This window comes from Bos mutus, chromosome 24, assembly GCF_027580195.1.
Source record: "Bos mutus isolate GX-2022 chromosome 24, NWIPB_WYAK_1.1, whole genome shotgun sequence".
Taxonomy (NCBI): Eukaryota; Metazoa; Chordata; class Mammalia; order Artiodactyla; family Bovidae; genus Bos; species Bos mutus.
This window is the reverse complement of record NC_091640.1, coordinates 49,517,056-49,537,565: the sequence shown is the minus strand read 5'-3', so window position 1 is coordinate 49,537,565 and position 20,510 is coordinate 49,517,056. Positions and strand designations below refer to the sequence as shown.

At 39.0% G+C, this 20,510-nt stretch overlaps 1 protein-coding gene across 3 annotated transcripts in view; it reads left to right on the top strand.

Annotated features, from left to right (window-relative positions):
- The window catches only part of ACAA2 (acetyl-CoA acyltransferase 2), a 34,916-nt gene that overhangs the window by 4,539 nt on the left and 9,867 nt on the right, over positions 1-20,510 (top strand). For 2 of the 3 annotated variants that reach the window (XM_070362052.1, XM_070362053.1), the window contains exons 2-5: positions 4,422-4,588; positions 11,107-11,235; positions 16,146-16,262; positions 18,770-18,917. In XM_070362052.1, the coding sequence (XP_070218153.1) occupies positions 4,422-4,588; positions 11,107-11,235; positions 16,146-16,262; positions 18,770-18,917 (561 nt within the window). The remainder of the gene's footprint in view (positions 1-4,421; positions 4,589-11,106; positions 11,236-16,145; positions 16,263-18,769; positions 18,918-20,510) is intronic. The other variant, XM_070362054.1, reaches the window with a different exon arrangement.

Genomic DNA, 20,510 nt, shown 5'->3' with positions numbered 1-20,510 from the left:
GAAGAGTTCTTTGTATATTTTAGATACACATATCTTTGTAAATTTTAGATACACATACAATACTTATCTGATATCCTTTATCAGATAAGTATTTTGCAGGTATTCCCTCCCAGTCTGTGGCTTGTCTTTTTGTGCTTTTAATTGTGTCTTTTGAAGAGTAGAAGTTTTCAATTTTAATAAAGTCCAAGTTTTTCTTTCTTGGATTGTGCTTTTGGTGTTGTATCTAAAAAAGTTATCACCAAGCCAAACCAAATGTCCCCTAGGTTTTCTCCTTTGGTATCTTCTAGGAGTTCTATAGTTTTTGCATTTTATATGTAAGTCTATCCAGTTTGAGCTAATCTTTATGAAAGGTGTAAGGTCTGTCTGCTTTGTTGTTGTTTGCATGCGAATGTTCAGTTGTTCCAGCACCACTTACTGAAAAGACTATGGTTTTTCCATTGACTTGCCTTTGACTTTGAGGTCAATTGCAGTAGACTTTGAGGTTCTACCCATGTTTTTGGTTTTTATTTTGTTTTTCCCAATATTCTTCCCCCTGTTCTTCAGATTACATAATATCTGTTTATCTATTTCAGAGTCACTGACTCTTACTCCGTTCACTTCCATTCTGCTACTACACCCATTCAGTACACGTTTTATTTCAGGTATTTTTCCGTTTTAGAATTTTCACTTTGGTTTTTTCCTTTAATCTTCTTTTTCTTTGTGGAGCTGTCTGAGCCCTTATTATGAACATATTTTTCTATATATTTTGGAACATAGTTATGAGAGACTACTGCTTTAAAATCCTTATCTGCAAATTCTAACATCTGGGTCATGTTGCGGTCCATCTCTGTTAATTGTCTTTTATCTTCAGGATGAGTTGCACAGGCATACCTCATTTGCTTGTGAATTGCAGATACTGCAGATTTTTTTGTTTGTTTTTTACAAGTCGAAGGTTTGTGGCAGTCCTGCAGTCAAGCAAGTTATTTGTGCCATTTTTCCTACAACATTTTCTCCCAAAATGTATTACATTTTGATTCTCACAATGTTTCAAACCCTCCATCAGCAAAAAGATTACAACTTACTGAAGGCTCAGATGATGGTTAGTATGTAAATTTTTTAGACATAATGTTGTTGCACACTTAATAGGCTGCAGTACAAATATAACTTTTATATGCATTGGAAAACCAAAAAGTTCATGTGACTTGCTTTATTGCAGTAGTGTGGAACCAAACCTGTAATACCTCGGAGATATGTTTGTATCTTCCTGTTCCTATGTGGATTAATTTTGGATTGTGTGGTGGACAGTGCAGATGAACCGTGGTAGAGACTGAATTCTGCTACTTTCCAAAAAGTATTGACTTATTTATTGTTAACTATTTATTTTTGTAGACATTTAATTTGGCTGAACTCAAACTGCTTTCCTCATAGCTCAGTTGGTAAAGAATCTGCCTGCAATGCAGAAGACCCTGGTTTGATTCCTGGGTCAGGAAGATCCACTGGAGAAGAGATAGGCTACCCACTCCAGTATTCTTGGGCTTCCCTTGTAACTCAGCTGGTAAAGAATCCACCTGCAATGCCGGAGACCTGGGTTAGAACCCTGAGTTGGGAAGATCTCCTGGAGAAGCGAAAGGCTACCCACTCCAGTATTCTGGCCTGGAGAATTCTGGCATGGACTGTATAGTCCCTGGGGTCACAAGAAATCAGACACAATGAGTGACTTTCACTTCACTTCAAACTGCAAACTCTGCCCTGTAGAGGGCAGCAGCTCAAAGCTAACTTCAATTCATTTCGCCTTTGCGGCGGTGCATGTAGTTGGCCCCACAGGTACATGATTAAGGATTCAGCTGGATATTTGGGCTCCCCACTGTGGTCCTTTACTTTCACAAACCCCCCTCAGTTCTCTGTAGCTGTGATTGCTGCAAACTCAGTTTTCTTATTCTTCAAGCCAGCCAGACTGAGTTTTTTAATTCTAGCCATTCTATTCAGTGTAGAATGCTGGCCTTCAAGTTAACAACTATAAGCAACTTAACATTCACCATGTGCTATTCCCTTTTTCCATATCTACGCTTCACTTGCCTATTTTTGTTCATTTTCTGGGCACTTGAGGAAGCCATTCTTCTCTGTCGTCAGTGTCTACTGGAGTTGACCAAATAGGAGCATACTAGGCAATGACCAGAGATAGGACTGTACCAAAATTAGGAAGAAAGCAAGCAAAGGGGAAAGAAAAATGAAATAAAGTAAACACTGATATGAAAAAAGGCTGAGACTGTCAATCGAGGATCAGAGGACATTTATGGGAAGGCATGGGCTTCCCTGGTGGCTCAGTGCTACAGAACTCGCCTGCCAATGCAGGAAACAAGGGTTTGATCCCTAAGTCTGTAACAGCCTCTGGAAGAGGAAATGGCATCCCACTCCAGTATTCTTACCTGAAATCCCCATGGAGAGAGGAACCTGGCTGGCTACAGTCTATGGGATCACAAAGAGTTGGACATGACTTAGTAACTGAGCACGCAGACGGGAAGGTGCAGTGCCACAGAATAACCCATCTATGAGAGGAAAACATTTGTAATGCACTAAGCTAATATTTTGCTTCCCTGGTGGCTCAGTCGGTAAAGAGTCTGCCTTCAATGTGAGAGACGGGTTCAATCCCTGGGTCGGGAAGATCCCGTGGAGAAAGAAATTGCAAACACTCTTGCCTAGAGAGTTCCATGGACAGAGGAGCCTGATGGGCTGCAGTCCATGGGATCGCAAAGAGTTGGACATGACTGAGTGACACTTTCACTTTAAACTAATATTTATGGCCTTTTGTAAATATCTGAATACTTTATCTTTAAAGAACCAATCAGATCTGTTCTAAATTGTAGTTATGTATGTTGCTCCTAACATTCTTTTAGACTGTAAATTTCTCAAAGTAGAAACCAAAGAAAAAGCTGGAATTTTTTTTAGGATAGGTTTAGTTTGTTCTATCAAAAGAGATCCCTAACATAAAGGAGAATTGTGTATCTGGGCACAAACCCATTGTTAAAAAGTCTCATAGTTTCTTGGCAAGATGTGAAAATGTGTGCTCAGATTGTCTTTGAGAGAATTTAGCCTATGTAAAGCATAAAGCCTGAAGTCTGTCATACAGTAAGTACCCCGATATGTTGACTATAATATTTACCTTGCAGAGTTGTTTGGGAAGATTAGATATTATATGACAAGTGACGAGATGTCTAGTGCCTAATAAATGTTAATGTGATGAAGCAGCTGTTAACTGATGTTGTTCCCCAGTACGCAGGCTTTGCATTTTTGCATTTTGCTACTCTAGTGGGTGCCACTCACATCCTAGTCCCTGTAGATTTGTTAAACATGACTTTTTTTCCTTTGGTGGCACTAGAGTGCCTTGAGAAGGGGCAGTTTGTATCTGTCTATACAGGGACACCAATTGAACCAATAGTGATACTGCAGATTTGTAGTCTTTGTATTAATAGATGTATAGATAATCCCTCTGTATCCTTTGTGGTTAGGTCAAATGTAGGAAACTTTGTTATACTCTGACACACATTAAAATAGGGATATTAGTGAACGAGAGTATCTTTAGAAGAAAACAGCCAGAATTAAAGAATTATTGAAAGGATACTTTTTACGTACTTCAGAAAAGAGAATTTAGGTCTGGGGAATTTTACATGTTAGCTGACATCAGGTACTGGAGGGGCTACCCATGATAACAGCATATCTATTTTGCCTGTTTTATTCTAAGAGTAACAGATAATAGTTCCAGTTATTTGAAGTTTGTAATCTGAGTCATCCTCTGACTCTAGAAGCAGTGACATATATAATACAAATTCAAAGCAGCATATGTTCTAGAAGCTATATAAATTGAGTTTGGGATGCATTTGGATAGAACTGGGATTGGTGGATGGAAGATTTGGTAAGCCAAGCCAGTTCAGTATGAGAAAAAAATCGTTAGTTTCTATTGCCCGTTCATGGTAACACTGCTTCACACAATAGAGCATGCCTTTAGCATAAGTTAGAGAGGACCTTTCATCAGAAATAGTCTGGAGGGCGTGCATGGTGTGAGTGCTTGGCCTTCAGGCACCTTTAGTTGGGAGATTCTTTGATTCTGTGACTAAGCAATATATTTCAGCAAATAGAAGCATTTCCATTTTCAACAAATCATCAGCAAATAATCAGTTTATAAAAATGTCCAGCCAACATGGATTTGCATTTGCATCGTAGCCTGCCAAGCAGTTCTTGGTGCCGCATGCAGGTATTGATCAAAATGATAACCCTTAGGACTGCTTGTGTGTGTGTGAGACCCATGCTATGTATTAAGCGACGGAGATTTTCAGTCATTTAATTGAAAATTGTGCTTTATAGTAAAGTGCACAGAGAATTATTTAAAGCATGTTAGGGATGCTGCTGACGAATCTGCAATTGCTTATAAATTCTCCTTGCAATAGGTGTGTTCATCGTTGCTGCTAAGCGGACCCCCTTTGGAGCTTATGGAGGTCTTCTGAAAGACTTCACACCTACTGACATGGCTGAGTTTGCTGCCAGGGCTGCCTTGTCTGCTGGCAGAGTCTCACCTGAAACTGTCGACAGTGTCGTCGTAGGCAATGTCATGCAGGTTAGTAGGGCAGAAGGGAAGTGTTCACTCCTACTGCTTTCTTTTACCAGTTTCTAAAAATAATTCCTTTAACATGTCATAATGGTGTACTAGTTAATAATAGTTAAAGGTATTCATAATTTAAGCAATTCCCTGACCCCAAAGCAGTCAGGAGCATATGTTTGGAAACTACATATCTGTCTGGGACTTGGGATACATTTCATTGCTTCTTAAATAACAGATTAATTTCCTTGACTTACTTGAAGTAAATTGGTTCTCTCTGTGTGCCACCTGGGGAGAATAGCAAGCCTAAGCAATGCAATACGTTGTCTATAATTTCTTACACACAGTAGAAGTTTGGTCAATGTTTGTTTTGGGGAATGAGAAGCTCTTTTACCCTCTACCTTGCTGTATATGGTGTACAAAATAGATCATTCATTTGCAGTAATTGAAAGCTGAATATGCCTTCAAAGTGTGGTCAAGATATGGGGATGCTCTTACTCTTCCCACACCTCATTGACGGGATGGAGGCTCTACATTTAGTGCTTTGCCACCACCAGTGCGTGTGTGCTAAGTCCCTTCAGTCGTGTCTGACTGTGTAGCCCTATGGACTATATAGCCCACCGGGCTCCTCTGTCCATGGGACTCTCCAGTGAAGAATACTGGAGCGGGTTGCCATGCCCTCCTCCAGGGGATCTTCCCAACCCAGGGACTGAACCTGCATCTTAACATCTCCTGCATTGGCGGGTGGGTTCTTTACCGCTAGCCACCTGGGAAGCCCTGCCACTGACAGTACTAGAGCCCCAGTCACTGCTCTTCTGGCTTATAAGGTGTTTCCAGACTGGGTGAGATGCCTTGAGACTACTGCCACCTCCTCCACTGCGTGCTTTCAGCTCTTAGAGCTGGGAGAAGGCTCAGAGGGAGGTGCACAACTGTCCCCTGTGAATAATACTGCTTTGAACATCATGTACAAGTTTCTGTGTGGACACAGGTTTTCATTTCCCTTGGGTGTATGCCTGAGTATAAATGCTAGGTTATATGTTAGCTCTACATTTAGTTGTTTCAAAGCTTTCAGATTGCTTTCCAAAGCGGCTAAACATTTTACATTCCCGTCTACAGGGTATGAAGGTTCCACTTTCTCCACATTCTTGTCAACACTTGTTATTGTGTGTCTTTTTTTTTTTAATTACTGTAGCCATGCTAGTGAATGTGAAGTAGTATCTCATTGTGATTTTAATTTGCCTTTCCCTGATGATTGATGATACTGAACATAATTTCATGAGCTTGTGTCCATTGCTATATCTTCTTGAAAGTGAAAGTCGCTCAGCGTTGTCTGACTGTTTGTGACCCCATGTACTGCACAGTCCCTGGAATTCTCCAGGCCAGAATACTGGAGAGGGTAGCTATATTCCCTTCTCCAGGGGATCTTCCCAACCCAGGGATCAAACCCAGGTCTCTCACATTACAGGCGGATTCTTTACCAGCTTAGCCACAAGGGAAGCCCAAGAATATCGGAGTGGATAACCTATCCCTTCTCCAGTGGATCTTCCCGACTTGGAAACCAAACTGGGGTCTCCTGCATTGCAGGTGGATTTTTGGAGAATGTCTAATTAATATCCTTTTCCCACTTTTTAATTAAGTTATTTGTCTTTTCATTATTGATTCATAAGTGTTGTTTTTATATCCTAGATACAAGTCCCTTAACAGAAATTATGATCTACAAATATTTTTCTATACTTGATTATCTTTTTATTTCTTAATTATATCCTCTAGAGTATGAAAATTTTGAATTTTGATGAAGCCCAATTTTGGTTGTTATTGCTCAGGCTTTTGGTGTCATTATATAAGAATCTATTTCCAAATCTAAGGTTGTGAAGATTTATTCCTATGTTTTCTTCTAAGTTTTAGCTCATACATTTAGGTCTTTGGTTTATTTTTATTTAATTTTTATATATGTTTTGAGGTACAGGTTCAAATTCATTATTTTGCATATGACTATCCAGGTGTTCTAGCACCATTTGAAAAGACTCTTCTTTCTCCCATTGGATAGTCTTGGCACTGTTATTGAAAATCAGCTGACCATAGACACGTGATTTTATTTTTTGACTCCACATTCTATTGCACTTATCTGTATGTCTACCCTTTATATGTCAGTTCCACACTGTCTTGATTATCTTGATTATCACTACTTCATAGTAAGTTTAGAAATCAAAGAAATGTGAGTCTCCTACTCAGTTTTTCTTTTCAAAGTTGTTTTGGCTATTCTGGGTCTCCTGTAATTCTAAAATATGAATTTTAGAATCTGTTTATCCATTTCTTCAAAGAAGTCAGCTACAATTCTGATAGGATTGTTTTGAATCTGTAGGTCAGTTGGCGGAGTATTGCCATCTCAACAGTATTAGTAAGTTTTCTGATCTGTGAATATGGCATGTTTTTTGTATAAATCCTCTTTAATTTTTTCAACAATGTCTTACAGTTTTCAGAATATAAATTTTGCACTTCTTTTATAAATTTATTACTATTTTGTTCTTTTACATACTACTGTGAATGAAACTTTTCTTATTTAATTTTCAGATTGTTCATAGCAAGTGTATAGAAATGCAGTTGATTTTAAGAAAAAAGAAATACAGTTGATCTTTATATTTAATCTTATATCCTGAAACCTTGCAGAACTCATTTATTAGTTCTAATGGTTTTCTAGTTGATTACTTAGGATTTTTTGTATATAACATCATGTCATCTGAGAGCAGAGATAATTTTGCTTCTCCCTTTCCAATCTGTATTTCTTTTACTTTTGTATTTATTTTTCTTGCCTCATTACTCTGTCTAGAACCTCTGATGTTGAATAAAAGTGACAAAAAATGGATGTTGCTCTCTTGTTCCTGATACTGTGGGGGAAAGCCTCTGGTCTTTCAGCACTAAGTATGGTGTTATGTGGATTTTTGTAGATTTCCTTTATCAGATAGAGGAAATTCTGTTCCTAGGTTGTTGAGTGTTTTTATCATGAAAAGTTGTTAGATTTTTGTCAGTTGCTCTTTCTATGTCAACTGAGATAATATGATTTTTGGTTTTTATTCTGTTGATACAATGTGATATATTAATTGCTTTCAGGTGATGAAACAACCTTACATTTCTCGATGACCCTTGCACTGATCATAGTGTATAATTCTTTTTCTAAATTGCTAAATTCTGTTTGCTAGTATTTTGTTGAAGATTTTTATATCCATATTCATAAGAGATATTAATCAGTAATTTTTGTGATATCTTTGATTTTTTATCAGTATAATTTTGGCTTCATGCTGAGTTGGGAAGTGATCCTTTTCTATTCTTTAGGAACAGTTCGTGAATAATTGGTATCTTCTTTAAATGTTTGGTAGAATTCAGTAATGAAGCCCATCTGGCTTTTTTTGTGAGTAGTGTTTTGTACTAATTAATTCAGTCTTCACCCCAAGAAAAAGAAATGCAAAAAGGCAAAATGGTTGTCTGAGGAGGCCTTGCAAACAGCTATGAAAAGAAGAGAAGCTAAAGGCAAAAGAGAAAAGGACAGATATACCCATTTGAATGGAGAGTTCCAAAGAATAGCAAGAAGAGATAAGAAAGCCTTCCTTAGTGATCAATGCAAAGAAATAGAGGAAAACAATAGAATGGGAAGGACCAGAGATCTCTTCAAGAAAATTAGAAATACCAAGGGAACAACATTTCATGCAAAGATGGGCATAATAAAGGACAGAAATGGTATGGACCTAACAGAAGCAGAAGATATGAAGAACAGGTGGCAAGAATACACAGAAGAACTGTACAAAAAAGATCTTTGTATGATCACGATGGTTTGATCACTCACCTAGAGCCAGACATCCTGGACTGTGAAGTCAAGTGGGCCTTAGGAAGCATCACTACGAACAAAGCTAGTGGAGATGGTGGAATTCCAGTTGAGCTATTTCAAATCCTAAAAGATGATGCTGCACTCAATATGCCAGCAAAAGAAAGTGCTGCACTCAATATGCCAGCAAGTTTGGAAAACTCAGCAGTGGCCACAGGACTGGAAAAGGTCAGTTTTCATTCCAATCCCAAAGAAAGGCAATGCCAAAGAATGCTCAAACTACCACACAATTGCACTCATCTCACACGCTAGCAAGTGAAAGTGAAGTGAAAGTGAAAGTCGCTCAGTCATGTCCGACTCTTTGCGACCCGATAGACTATACAGTCCATGGAATTCTCCAGGCCAGAATACTAGAATGGGTAGCCTTTCCCTTCTCCAGAGGATCTTCCCAACCCAGGGATCGAACCCAGGTCCCCTGCATTACAGGCAAATTCTTTACCAGCTGAGCCACAGGGAAGCCAACATGCTAGCAAAATATGCTCAAAATTCTCCAAGTCAGGCTTCAACAGTACGTGAACCATGAACTTCCAGATGTTCAAGCTGGATTTAGAAAAGGCAGAGGAACCAGAGATCAAATTGCCAACATCTGCTGAATCATCGAAAAAGCAAGAGAGTTTCAGAAAAACATCTGCTTTATTGACTATGCCAAAGCCTTTGACTGTGTGGATCACAATAAACTGTGGAAAATTCTGAAAGAGATGGGAATACCAGACCACCTGACCTGCCTCCTGAAAAATTTGTATGCAGGTCAAGAAGCAACAGTTAGAACTGGACATGGAACAACAGACTGGTTCCAAATCAAGAAAGGAGTACTTCAAGGCTGTATATTGTTACCCTGCTTATTTAACTTCTATGCAGAGTATATCATGAGAAATGCTGGACTGGATGAAGCACAAGTTGAAATCAAGATTGCTGGGAGAAATATCAATAACCTCAGATATGCAGAATGATACCACATTTATGGCAGAAAGCAAAGAAGAACTAAAGAACTCTTGATGAAAAAGGAGAGTGAAAAAGTTGACTTAAAACTCAACATTCAGAAAACTAAGATCATGGCATCTGGTCCCCTCACTTCATGGCAAATAGATGGGGAAACAGTGGAAACAGTGTCAGACTTTATTTTTTTGGGCTCCAAAATCACTACAGATGGTGATTGCGGCCATGAAATTAAAAGACACTTGCTTCTTGGAAGAAAAGTTAGGACCAACGTAGACAGCTTATTAAAAAGCAGAGACATTACTTTGCCAACAAAGGTCCATCTAGTCAAGGCTATGGTTTTTCCAGTAGTCATGTGTGGATGTGAGAGTTGTACTATGACGAAAGCTGAGCACCAAAGAATTAACGCTTTTGAACTATGGTGTTGGAGAAGACTCTTGAAAGTCCCTTGGACTGCGAGGAATTCCAACCAGTCCATCCTAAAGGAAATCAGTCCTGAATATTCATTGGAAGGACTGATGTTGATGCTGAAACTCCAGTACTTTGGACACCTGCTATGAAGAACTGACTCATTTGAAAAGACCCTGATGCTGGGACATATTGGAGGCAGGAGGAGAAGGGGATGACAGAAGATGAGATGGTTGGATGGCATCACTGATTCAATGGACATGAGTTTGAGTAAACTTTGGGAGTTGGTGATGGACAGGGAGGCCTGGCATGCTGCAGTCCATGGGGTTGCAAAGAGTCGGACACAACTGAGCGACTGAACTGAACTGAACTCACTTGTTATAGTTCTATTCTGATTGTCCATTTTTCCTTGACTTGGTTTTGGAAGGTTATTTCTTTCAAGGCATTTTTCCTTTTCACCTAAGTAATTTATTGGGCTTCCTAGGTGGCACTAGTGTTAAAGAATTTGCTTGCCAGTGCAAAAGACTTAAGAGACATGGATTTGATCCCTGGGTTGGGAAGATCCCCTGGAGGAGGGCATGGCAGTCCACTCCAGTATTCTTGTGTGGAGAATCCCCATGGACACAGGAGCCTGGCAGGCTATAGTCCATAGAGTCACAAAGAGTCAGACACCACTGAAGTGATTTAATATGCATGCATATAATTTATTGGCACACAACTGTTCATGGTAGTCAGTTCTCAATATTCACACTAGTTATGTTTTGTATAGTTTGTCGTTTTGTATATTCAGCATATAGAGTATGCTGAATTAGCAACTGCTGAACAACCGTTTCCAGTGAAATGACAGTTCCTGTGAGCCTCCAGCCACAACATATTTGTTAACAGATCAAAAAATAACCTTGTTTTATGTGTGTTTCTACGTTAACAAAGCTTCCCTGGTTATTACAGTGCGCAGCCAAGGTTGCGAACCACAGTCTCAGATGCATCCTTTGGTAAAGCACATACTACTTTGAGACAGCCTATTACATTTTTAAACAGCTCTGATTGTTATAAAATTCTGTATTCTCCTAAAGATTTAATATAAGAATTTCTCATACTTAGTTTGTTTAAAAACCAGTCAACCAAATTACAGTTTATATTCAAATCATTCACACTTAATGTACAAAATATGTTATACCTGTATGTATTATGTCATACCTTAGAGCCAAATTGTTTATAATTTTTTAAAGATTATGGACATTTTAGTATATTTTGTCCTTTTTCTTGATTTCCTAGATTTATAGAGGCAATTCTTTTTCTTTTCCTTCTGTTCCAGAGTTCTTCAGATGCTATATACTTGGCAAGACATGTTGGTTTGCGTGTGGGAATCCCAAAAGAGACCCCAGCTATCACTATTAACAGGCTCTGTGGCTCTGGTTTCCAGTCCATTGTGAGTGGATGTCAGGTAAGAGCAGCATTGACAGAATGTGGTCCACTGGAGAAGGGAATGGCAAACCACTTCAGTATTCTTGCCTTGAGAACGCCATGAACAGTATGAAAAGGCAAAATGATAGGATACTGAAAGAGGAACTCCCCAGGTCAGTAGGTGCCCAATATGCTACTGGAGATCAGTGGAGAAATAACTCCAGAAAGAATGAAGGGATAGAGCCAAAGCAAAAACAATACCCAGTTGTGGATGTAACTGGTGATAGAACCAAGGTCTGATGCTGTAAAGAGCAATATTGCATAGGAACCTGGAATGTCAGGTCCATGAATCAAGGCAAATTGGAAGTGGTCAAACAGGAAATGGCAAGAGTGAATGTCGACATTCTAGGAATCAGCGAACTAAAATGGACTGGAATGGGTGATTTTAACTCAGATGACCATTATATCCTCTACTGTGGGCAGGAATCCCTTAGATGCAATGGAGTAGCCATCATGGTCAACAAAAGAGTCCGAAATGCAGTACTTGGAATGCAGTCTCAAAAACAGCAAAATGATCTCTGTTCGTTTCCAAGGCAAACCATTCAATATCAGAGTAATCTAAGTCTATGCCCCAACCAGTAATGCTAAAGAAGCTGAAGTTGAACAGTTCTATGAAGACCTACAAGACCTTTTAGAACTAACACCCAAAAAAGATGTCCTTTTCATTATAGGGGACTGGAATGCGAAAGTAGGAAGTCAAGAAACATCTGGAGTAACAGGCAAATTTGGCCTTGGAATACAGAATGAAGCAGGGCAAAGGCTAATAGAGTTTTGCTGAGAGAACGCACTGGTCATAGCAAACACCCTCTTCCAACAACACAAGAGAAGACTCTACACATGGACATCACCAGATGGTCAACACCGAGATCAGATTGATTGTATTCTTTGCAGCCAAAGATGGAGAAGCTCTATACAGTCAGCAAAAACAAGACCAGGAGCTGACTGTGGCTCAGATCATGAACTCCTTATTGCTAAATTCAGACTTAAATTGAAGAAAGTAGGGAAAACCACTAGACCATTCAGGTATGATGGAGAAGGCAATGGCACCCCACTCCAGTACTCTTGCCCGGAAAATCCCATGGATGGAGGAACCTGGTACGCTGCAGTCCATGGGGTCGCTAAGAGTCGGACAAGACTCAGTGACTTCACTTTCACTTTTCACTTTCATGCATTGGAGAAGGAAATGGCAACCCACTCCAGTGTTCTTGCCTGGAGAATCCCAGGGATGGGGGAGCCTGGTGGCTGCCATCTATGGGGTCACACAGAGTCGGACACGACTGAAGTGACTTAGCATAGCATAGCATAGCATTCAGGTATGACCTAAATCAAATTCCTTATGATTATACAGTGGAAGTGAGAAATAGATTTAAGGGACTAGATCTGATAGATAGAGTGCCTGATAAACTATGGAATGAGGTTCGTGACATTGTACAGGAGACAGGGATCAAGACCATCCCCATGGTAAAGAAATGCTAAAAAGCAAAATGGCTGTCTGGGGAGGCCTTACAAATAGCTGTGAAAAGAAGAGAAGCTAAAAGCAAAGGAGAAAAGGACAGATATAAGCATCTGAATGCAAAGTTCCAAAGAATAGCAAGAAGAGATAAGAAAGCCTTCTTCAGCGATCAGTGCAAAGAAATAGAGGAAAACAACAGAATGGGTAAGACTAGAGATCCCTTCAAGAAAATTAGAGATACCAAGGGAACATTTCATGCAAAGATGGGCTCGATAAAGGACAGAAATGGTATGGACCTAATAGAAGCAGAAGATATTAAGAAGAGGTGGCAAGAATACACAGAAGAACTGTACAAAAAGGATCTTCATGACCCAGATAATCACAATGGTGTGATCACTCACCTAGAGCCAGACATCCTGGAATATGAAGTCAAGTGGGCCTTAGGAAGCATCACTATGAACAAAGCTAGTGGAGGTGATGGAATTCCAGTTGAGCTATTTCAAATCCTAAAAGATGATGCTGTGAAAGTGCTGCACTCAATATGCCAGCAAATTTGGAAAACTCAGCAGTGGCCACAGGACTGGAAAAGGTCAGTGTTCATTCCAATCCCAAAGAAAGGCAATGCCAAAGAATGTTCAAACTACCGCACAATTGCACTCATCTCACATGCTAGTAAAGTAATGCTCAAAATTCTCCAAGCCAGGCTTCAGCAATATGTGAACCGTGAACCTCCAGATGTTCAAGCTGGTTTTAGAAAAGGCAGAGGAACCAGAGATCAAATTGCCAACGTCCGCTGGATCATGGAAAAAGCAAGAGAATTCCAGAAAAACATCTATTTCTGCTTTATTGACTAAGCCAAAGCCTTTGACTGTGTGGATCACAATAAACTGTGGAAAATTCTGAAAGAGATGGGAATACCAGACCACCTGACCTGCCTCTTGAGAAACCTGTATGCAGGTCAGGAAGCAGCAGTTAGAACTGGACATGGAACAACAGACTGGTTCCAAATAGGAAAAGGAGTACATCAAGGCTGTATATTGTCACCCTGCTTATTTAACTTATATGCAGAGTACATCATGAGAAATGCTGGGCTAGAAGAAGCACAACCTGGAATCAAGATTGCTGGGAGAAATATCAATAACCTCACATATGCAGATGACATCACCCTAATGGCAGAAAGTGAAGAAGAACTAAAAAGCCTCTTGATGAAAAAGTTGGCTTAAAGCTCAACATTCAGAAAACGAAGATCAGGACATCTGGTCCCATCACTGCATGGGAAATAGATGTGGAAACAGTGTCAGACTTTATTTTTGGGGGCTCCAAAATCACGGCAGATGGTGAGTGCAGCCATGAAATTAAAAAACACTTACTCCTTGGAAGGAAAGTTAAGACCAACCTAGATAGCATATTCAAAAGCAGAGACATTACTTTGCCGACAAAGGTCCATCTAGGAAAGGCTATGGTTTTTCCAGTAGTCACGTATGGATATGAGAGTTGGACTGTGAAGAAAGTGAGCACCGAAGAATTGATGCTTTTGAACTGTGGTGTTGGAGAAGACTCTTGAGAGTCCCATGGACTTCAAGGAGATCCAACCAATCCATTCTAAAGGAGATCAGTCCTGGGTGTTCTTTGGAAGGAATGATGGTAAAGCTGAAACTCCAGTACTTTGGCTACCTCATGCAAAGAGTTGACTCATTGGAAAAGACTCTGATGCTGGGAGGGACTGGGAGAAGGATGAAAAGGGGACAGCAGAGGATGAGATGGCTGGATGGCATCACCGACTCGATGGACGTGAGTTTGAGTGAACTCCGGGAATTGGTGATGGACAGGGAGGCCTGGCGTGCTGCAATTCATGGGGTCGCAAAGAGTCGAACAGGACTGAGTGACTGAACTGAACTGAGAGGAAATGCCTCACTTCAGTGTAACACTATGTTTTAAATTTTATAGTATTTATGAAGAGAGGTCAATATTTGATTTTTCTTGGAAAAATATTCATAGAAAGAAAATCATTTTTTGGATATATACATTATGAGCATGCAAGAAAATCATTTCATAAAAGCTAGTGATGAACCCTGTAAACACCATGCTAAATGGAACAAGCCAGTCACTAAAGGACAAATACTGTATGAGTCCACTTATATGAGGTCCCTAGATTGGTCAGATTCATAGAGACAGAAAGTAAAATGGGGATTGCTGGGGCCTGTGGGGAAGAGAAAATGGGGAGTTAGTCTTTAATGGATACAGGGTTTCATTTTGGAAGCTGATAAGACTTCTGGAAGTAATGGTAGTTGGTTGCATAACATTGTGAATGTGCTTAATGACTTGCGCAGCTAGAGTTGATTAGAATGGTAAGTTTTATGCTATGTGTATTTTAACACAGTTTTTAAAAAGCTAGTCGTGACTCATTTTTATTGAGTGCTTCCTATGTGCCAGACATAGATTTACATTCAGTGTCTCACATAATCGTCACAACAGTCCTATGAGGCAAGAACGGTTATTCCCATTTTATAGGCAAGGAAATTGATTATTAAAGGCATTAAGTTTACTAAGTTGTAGTGGCAGAATCTGATGCCAGGTCTACAAGAGTTCCAGGTAAGGCAGTTCAAAACAGTGAATAAAGACTATAAGGTAAGGAAGGGAGTTGGAGAATTTAGAGGATGATACAAAATGTATTTTATTATAAAGGTACTGAATAATACTGTTGGTCAAAGGACAAACTAGTATCTCTTCAAGGGATAGTTGAGCAAATAGATTTCCTCCCTTGAGCATAGGGAAAAGGGACACAGTAAAATTTAATTTGTCAATGTCTTTATGTTTTCAAAGTCTTCATCTTTTATTACAAAATGAAAGATAAAACATATTGTAATGAACAAGTTACTTTCACATTTATTTATTTCTGTTACAATATATGTACCCTGATTTTCCTAGCAATCATTTTAAACATTGGACTCCTAGAGGATTGTTATTTGGGGTTTTTCTGAGAAATGCAAATAGTGGGAAAAATTGGAATAAACAGATTCCTCTTTATGACTACCATAGGTTCAAGTCCATTGATTAATAGGATAAATTTTACTTTTGCCTTTTTAATGGCTTATTCTTTATCTGCTGGCAATCTGTACATTTATACTATAATATCTCTGCTAGTTTTCAAGATGTGTATTGAGTTATGAATTACCATTCTTTGTCAAAATGTAGGTAGGATTTGTTACTTCTACGTAAATGATTGAAAAGTCTGCTAGCTTTTTTCCTCCTTGTATCTTGGGAATGAGTATTTTACATTCGCTTTGAAATCACTTGTATTTCCCTTTGAGACACTGTAATGTGAACGTTTGACTGTAAGAAGGGCACTTATTAGCTTCACTGTTGGTTTACTGCTTAATACATATTTCCGTCACAATAAAAGGATTTTGGGGTGTTGTTTGTTTGTTTTTAAATAGGAAATTTGTTCTAGAGACTCTGAAGTTGTCCTGTGTGGAGGAACTGAAAGCATGAGCCAGGCTCCCTACTGTGTCAGAAATATTCGTTTTGGAACTAAGCTTGGATCAGAGCTCAAGGTTGGAATCATTAAAATTTTTAAGAATTATTTCTATGCTATTATACTGTAATTTTAATAACACCATTTTGGGGCAGAGGAAAAAACTTAAACCAGTTCTGTTAATAGGGATTTGGCAAGATATGAATTATTTGAAATCTGTAAACTATTTCATAGTTGTTGATTTTGACATTTTAACTCACATAAAATTTGACTTTATCTCAGCACACGTCTGCTAGTGTAATTAACACTTGGGGAGATGAAGCAAGGGAAGTAATGGATTAAACAGATGGGTAAAGATCGAATTAATCTCTCTACTGAACAACTGGTAAGCCAGATAATTAAATCTTTGCCATAATTAATGGAAATTTTATTTCTGGAGCAATCTCCATCAAATAGATTTCTTCTTTACCACAGAAAACATTCTCTTGAAATAGGTTATAGTGTCCAAGTCAGTCAGATAAACAACAGTCCTTTACAAACCACCTGAGTAGTACTGTTAAGAGTGATAGTGTGCTGTCCTTTTTGCATCAAAGGGCCAATGACATTGTATGTTCTTAGGCTTTCCCAGTCATAATCATTGATTTATCCTGTCCACCCTGTTTCTCACCTGGCCTTTTTGAAAGTTGAACTGAATAACACTTAAATAATATGAGATAATATGTAAGATTCCTAATACATTTGAGAAAACCTTTGGAAAGACAGGTCAGCAACTCAAAGGGTGACAAGGCAGTCTAGAAGAAACAGGTGGGGCCCATTTATCAGAGACTAACTAATTGGATAACAAAACCCAGCCTATCCCGGGCTTTTTTAGTCTCATAATAACTGGTAGAACCTGCTATTGCTGCCACTGGAGGTGTGGGATGGAAAAAAGAGCACAGCTATAGTCTCTGAGGGTGTTCATAACTGCCTTACAGAGGTGGGCTACAGGGAAACGTTGCATGAGAACTGAAGTTTCTTACGAAGTGGAACCTTGAGGGTTTAAGCTTTGATTGTAGGATGACTTTCTACATTCTTACCTTGCACATTTAGCACTGTTGGTCCTCCTTAGAGCCCTGTGTTTAGAGCAGAGAACGTGTGCATTTTATGATGGTGTTTTTATTTTTTAATTAATTTATTTTAATTGGAGGCTAATTACTTTACAGTATTGTAGTGGTTTTTGCCAAACATTGATATGAATCAGCCACAGGCATACATGTGTTCCCCATCCAGAATCCCCCTCCCACCTCCCTCCCCATCCCATCCCCCAGGGTCATCCCAGGGCACCAGCCCTGAACACCCTGTCTCATGCATCAAACCTGGACCGGTGATCTGCTTCACATATGATCATATACATGTTTCAATACTATTCTCTCAAATCATCCCACCCTCACCTTCTCCCACAGAGTCCAAAAGACTGTTCTTTACATCTGTGTTTCTTTTGCTGCCTCGCATATAGGGTCATCGTTACCATCTTTCTAAATTCCACTTATTTGCATTAGTATACTGTATTGGTGTTTTTCTTTCTGACTTACTTCACTCTGTATAATAGGCTCCAGTTTCATCCACCTCATTAGAACTGATTCAAATGCGTTCTTTTTAATGGCTGAGTAATACTCCATTGTGTGTATGTACCACAGCTTTCTTATCCATTCATCTGCTGATGGACATCTAGGTTGCTTCCATGTCCTGGCTATTATAAACAGTGCTGCGATGAACATTGGGGTACACGTGTCTCTTTCAATTCTGGTTTCCTCAGTGTGTATGCCCAGTAGTGGGATTTCTGGGTCATATGGCAGTTCTATTTCCAGTTTTTTAAGGAATTTCCACACTGTTCTCCATAGTGGCTGTACTAGTTTGGGATGCATTCCCACCAACAGTGTAAGAGGGCTCCTTTTTCTCCATACCCTTTCCAGCATTAATTGTTCGTAGACTTTTTGATAGCAGCCATTCTAACTGGATTGAGATGATACCTCATTGTGGTTTTGATTTACATTTCTCTGATAATGAGTGATGTTGAGTATCTTTTCATGTGTTTGTTAGCCATCTATATGTCTTCTTTGGAGAAATGTCTGTTTAGTTCTTTGGCCCATTTTTTGACTGGGTCGTTTATTTTTCTGGCATTGAGCTGTAGGAGCTGCTTGTATATTTTTGAGATTAATTTTTTGTCAGTTGCTTCGTTTGCTGTTATTTTCTCCCATTCTGAAGGCTGTCTTTTCACCTTGCTTATACTTTCCTTCGTTGTGCAAAAGCTTTTAAGTTTAATTAGGTTCCATTTGTTTATTTTTTATTTTATTTCCATTACTCTGGGAGGTAGATCATAGAGAATCCTGCTGTGATGTATGTCAAAGAGTGTTTTGCCTATGTTTTCCTCTAGGAGTTTTTTTAGAAAATGTCTCAAAACCAAATATAAATCATAGTAATAGTAAATGCTCATCAGAAAACCTCATTTTACTTTTACCTTTTTTGTTGGAACTGTTGATTATTTAAAGAAATGTTAGCATATTACTTTCAAATTTTACAAATGACTTTATTAATGTCTTTTAACAGCTGGAAGACACTCTGTGGACAGGATTAACAGATACGCATGTCCAAATGCCGATGGCAATTACTGCAGAGAATCTTGCTGTAAAACATCAAATAAGCAGAGAAGATTGTGACAGATACGCCCTGCAATCACAGCAGAGGTGGAAAACTGGTCAGTGAAAGTCGTTATTACAGATATCTTTAGAAAGAAAGCTAGGAAAGGTTTTTATCCTTTTAGATTATAAAGGCCATATAATAATATTGTTTAAAATGATGTCTTTTGAAACTCACATTTTTTTATTATTTCTTTGTTTTTAATGGTTAAATATTGAATATTCTGTTAATGATTGCAAATTAACTGGAAGTTTCTCTTTTGAAGTATGTGAATGCTACTTAAAAAGTAGTGTGGATGATTGGTCTTATCTAAACACTTGAATTTTGCCCCAAATGGTAGAAGACTCTGAGGGCTATGATACAGTCTCTTGGAAGTGCTAGTTCCCTGGGGCAGAGGATGTGGTCCCCCAAGAGGCATCTTATACTCACAAGAAGGGGATGGTATGTTTGGGAAAGACTCATTGGGGATCCTTTTATGACTTCCCTCTCCCATTCCTAATTGAGAATCATTGCATCTGCCTCAGAGACCCAGAACTAGCCCAAGGCCCCAGCTGTGGTGCCCTTGTGTAACACTGCACACTGCTGGGGAGCCAGTCCAAAATGGGCAAAACGACAGCTGCTCTTTTATCAGTATGGTGAGTTGGAAAATGTGTTAGTCCCCTGAAAAGAGTTTTGAAAACTAAACTATTATAAATGAGCAGACACTTTATTTAGGGGGTATTAAATAAGTGAAATAGTGAGGATAAAGTTCATTTTAGTATTTCAGATGGATAAGTGGAATGGAACTGATCCAAGTCTTCCTGTTTTTAGTTACACATTTAAGTGAAAGGGTATTGGTCTAAAGGTCAAGAGTTAGTTTGTTTCTAGTTTTGCCGCTGGCAGATTTTCTGACTTCAATCATTTATTTACCAAGCATTTATTCACTGTGCTAATAATAGAGGTAAAAATATTTGCCTTCCCTTTTTCTCTAACAGAATTGTTGTGAAAAACAAATGAAGTGTTAGCCTGTTATGAAGTGGCATCAACTTTAAGGTGGTATTATTTCTAACTTGGGCTCCCCAGGTAACTCAGTGGTAAAGAGTCACCTGCCAGTGCAGGAGACATGAGTTCAATCCCTGGGTTGGGAAGGTCCCCTGGAGGAGGAAATGGCAACCCACTCCAGTATTCTTACCTGGAAAAGCCAAGGATAGAGGAGCCTGGAGGGCTGCAGTTCATGGGGTTGCAAAGAATCAGACACTACTGAGTGACTGAGCATGCATGCATCCTGACTTACTCTGTTTCTGAAGCTTTAGATTAACTATCGTCCACTCCAGTCAATGGGGTTGGAAGTAGATAAGCTGTTTTACTTAGAACTGTGTCAGTAATAGCACATATAATTTCTTCACATTGCCTGTCATTAAATTTCAGTGATAAATGACTTGGTGACATAGATAACTTGGTAACCTTTTTCCTTATTGTGCTAAAAACAGTTAACATGAGATCTATCCTCTTAGTAAAATTTTAAGTGTACATTCTTGTAGACTATCAGTATTAATACAACTTGGTAACTTTTTAAACTATTTCGTATCTCACCCAGAGAAGTTAAAAAAGGGCATTAAATCCATTTGATGTCACTACATCTGTAGGTAGCAGACAAACACTAATAATCTAA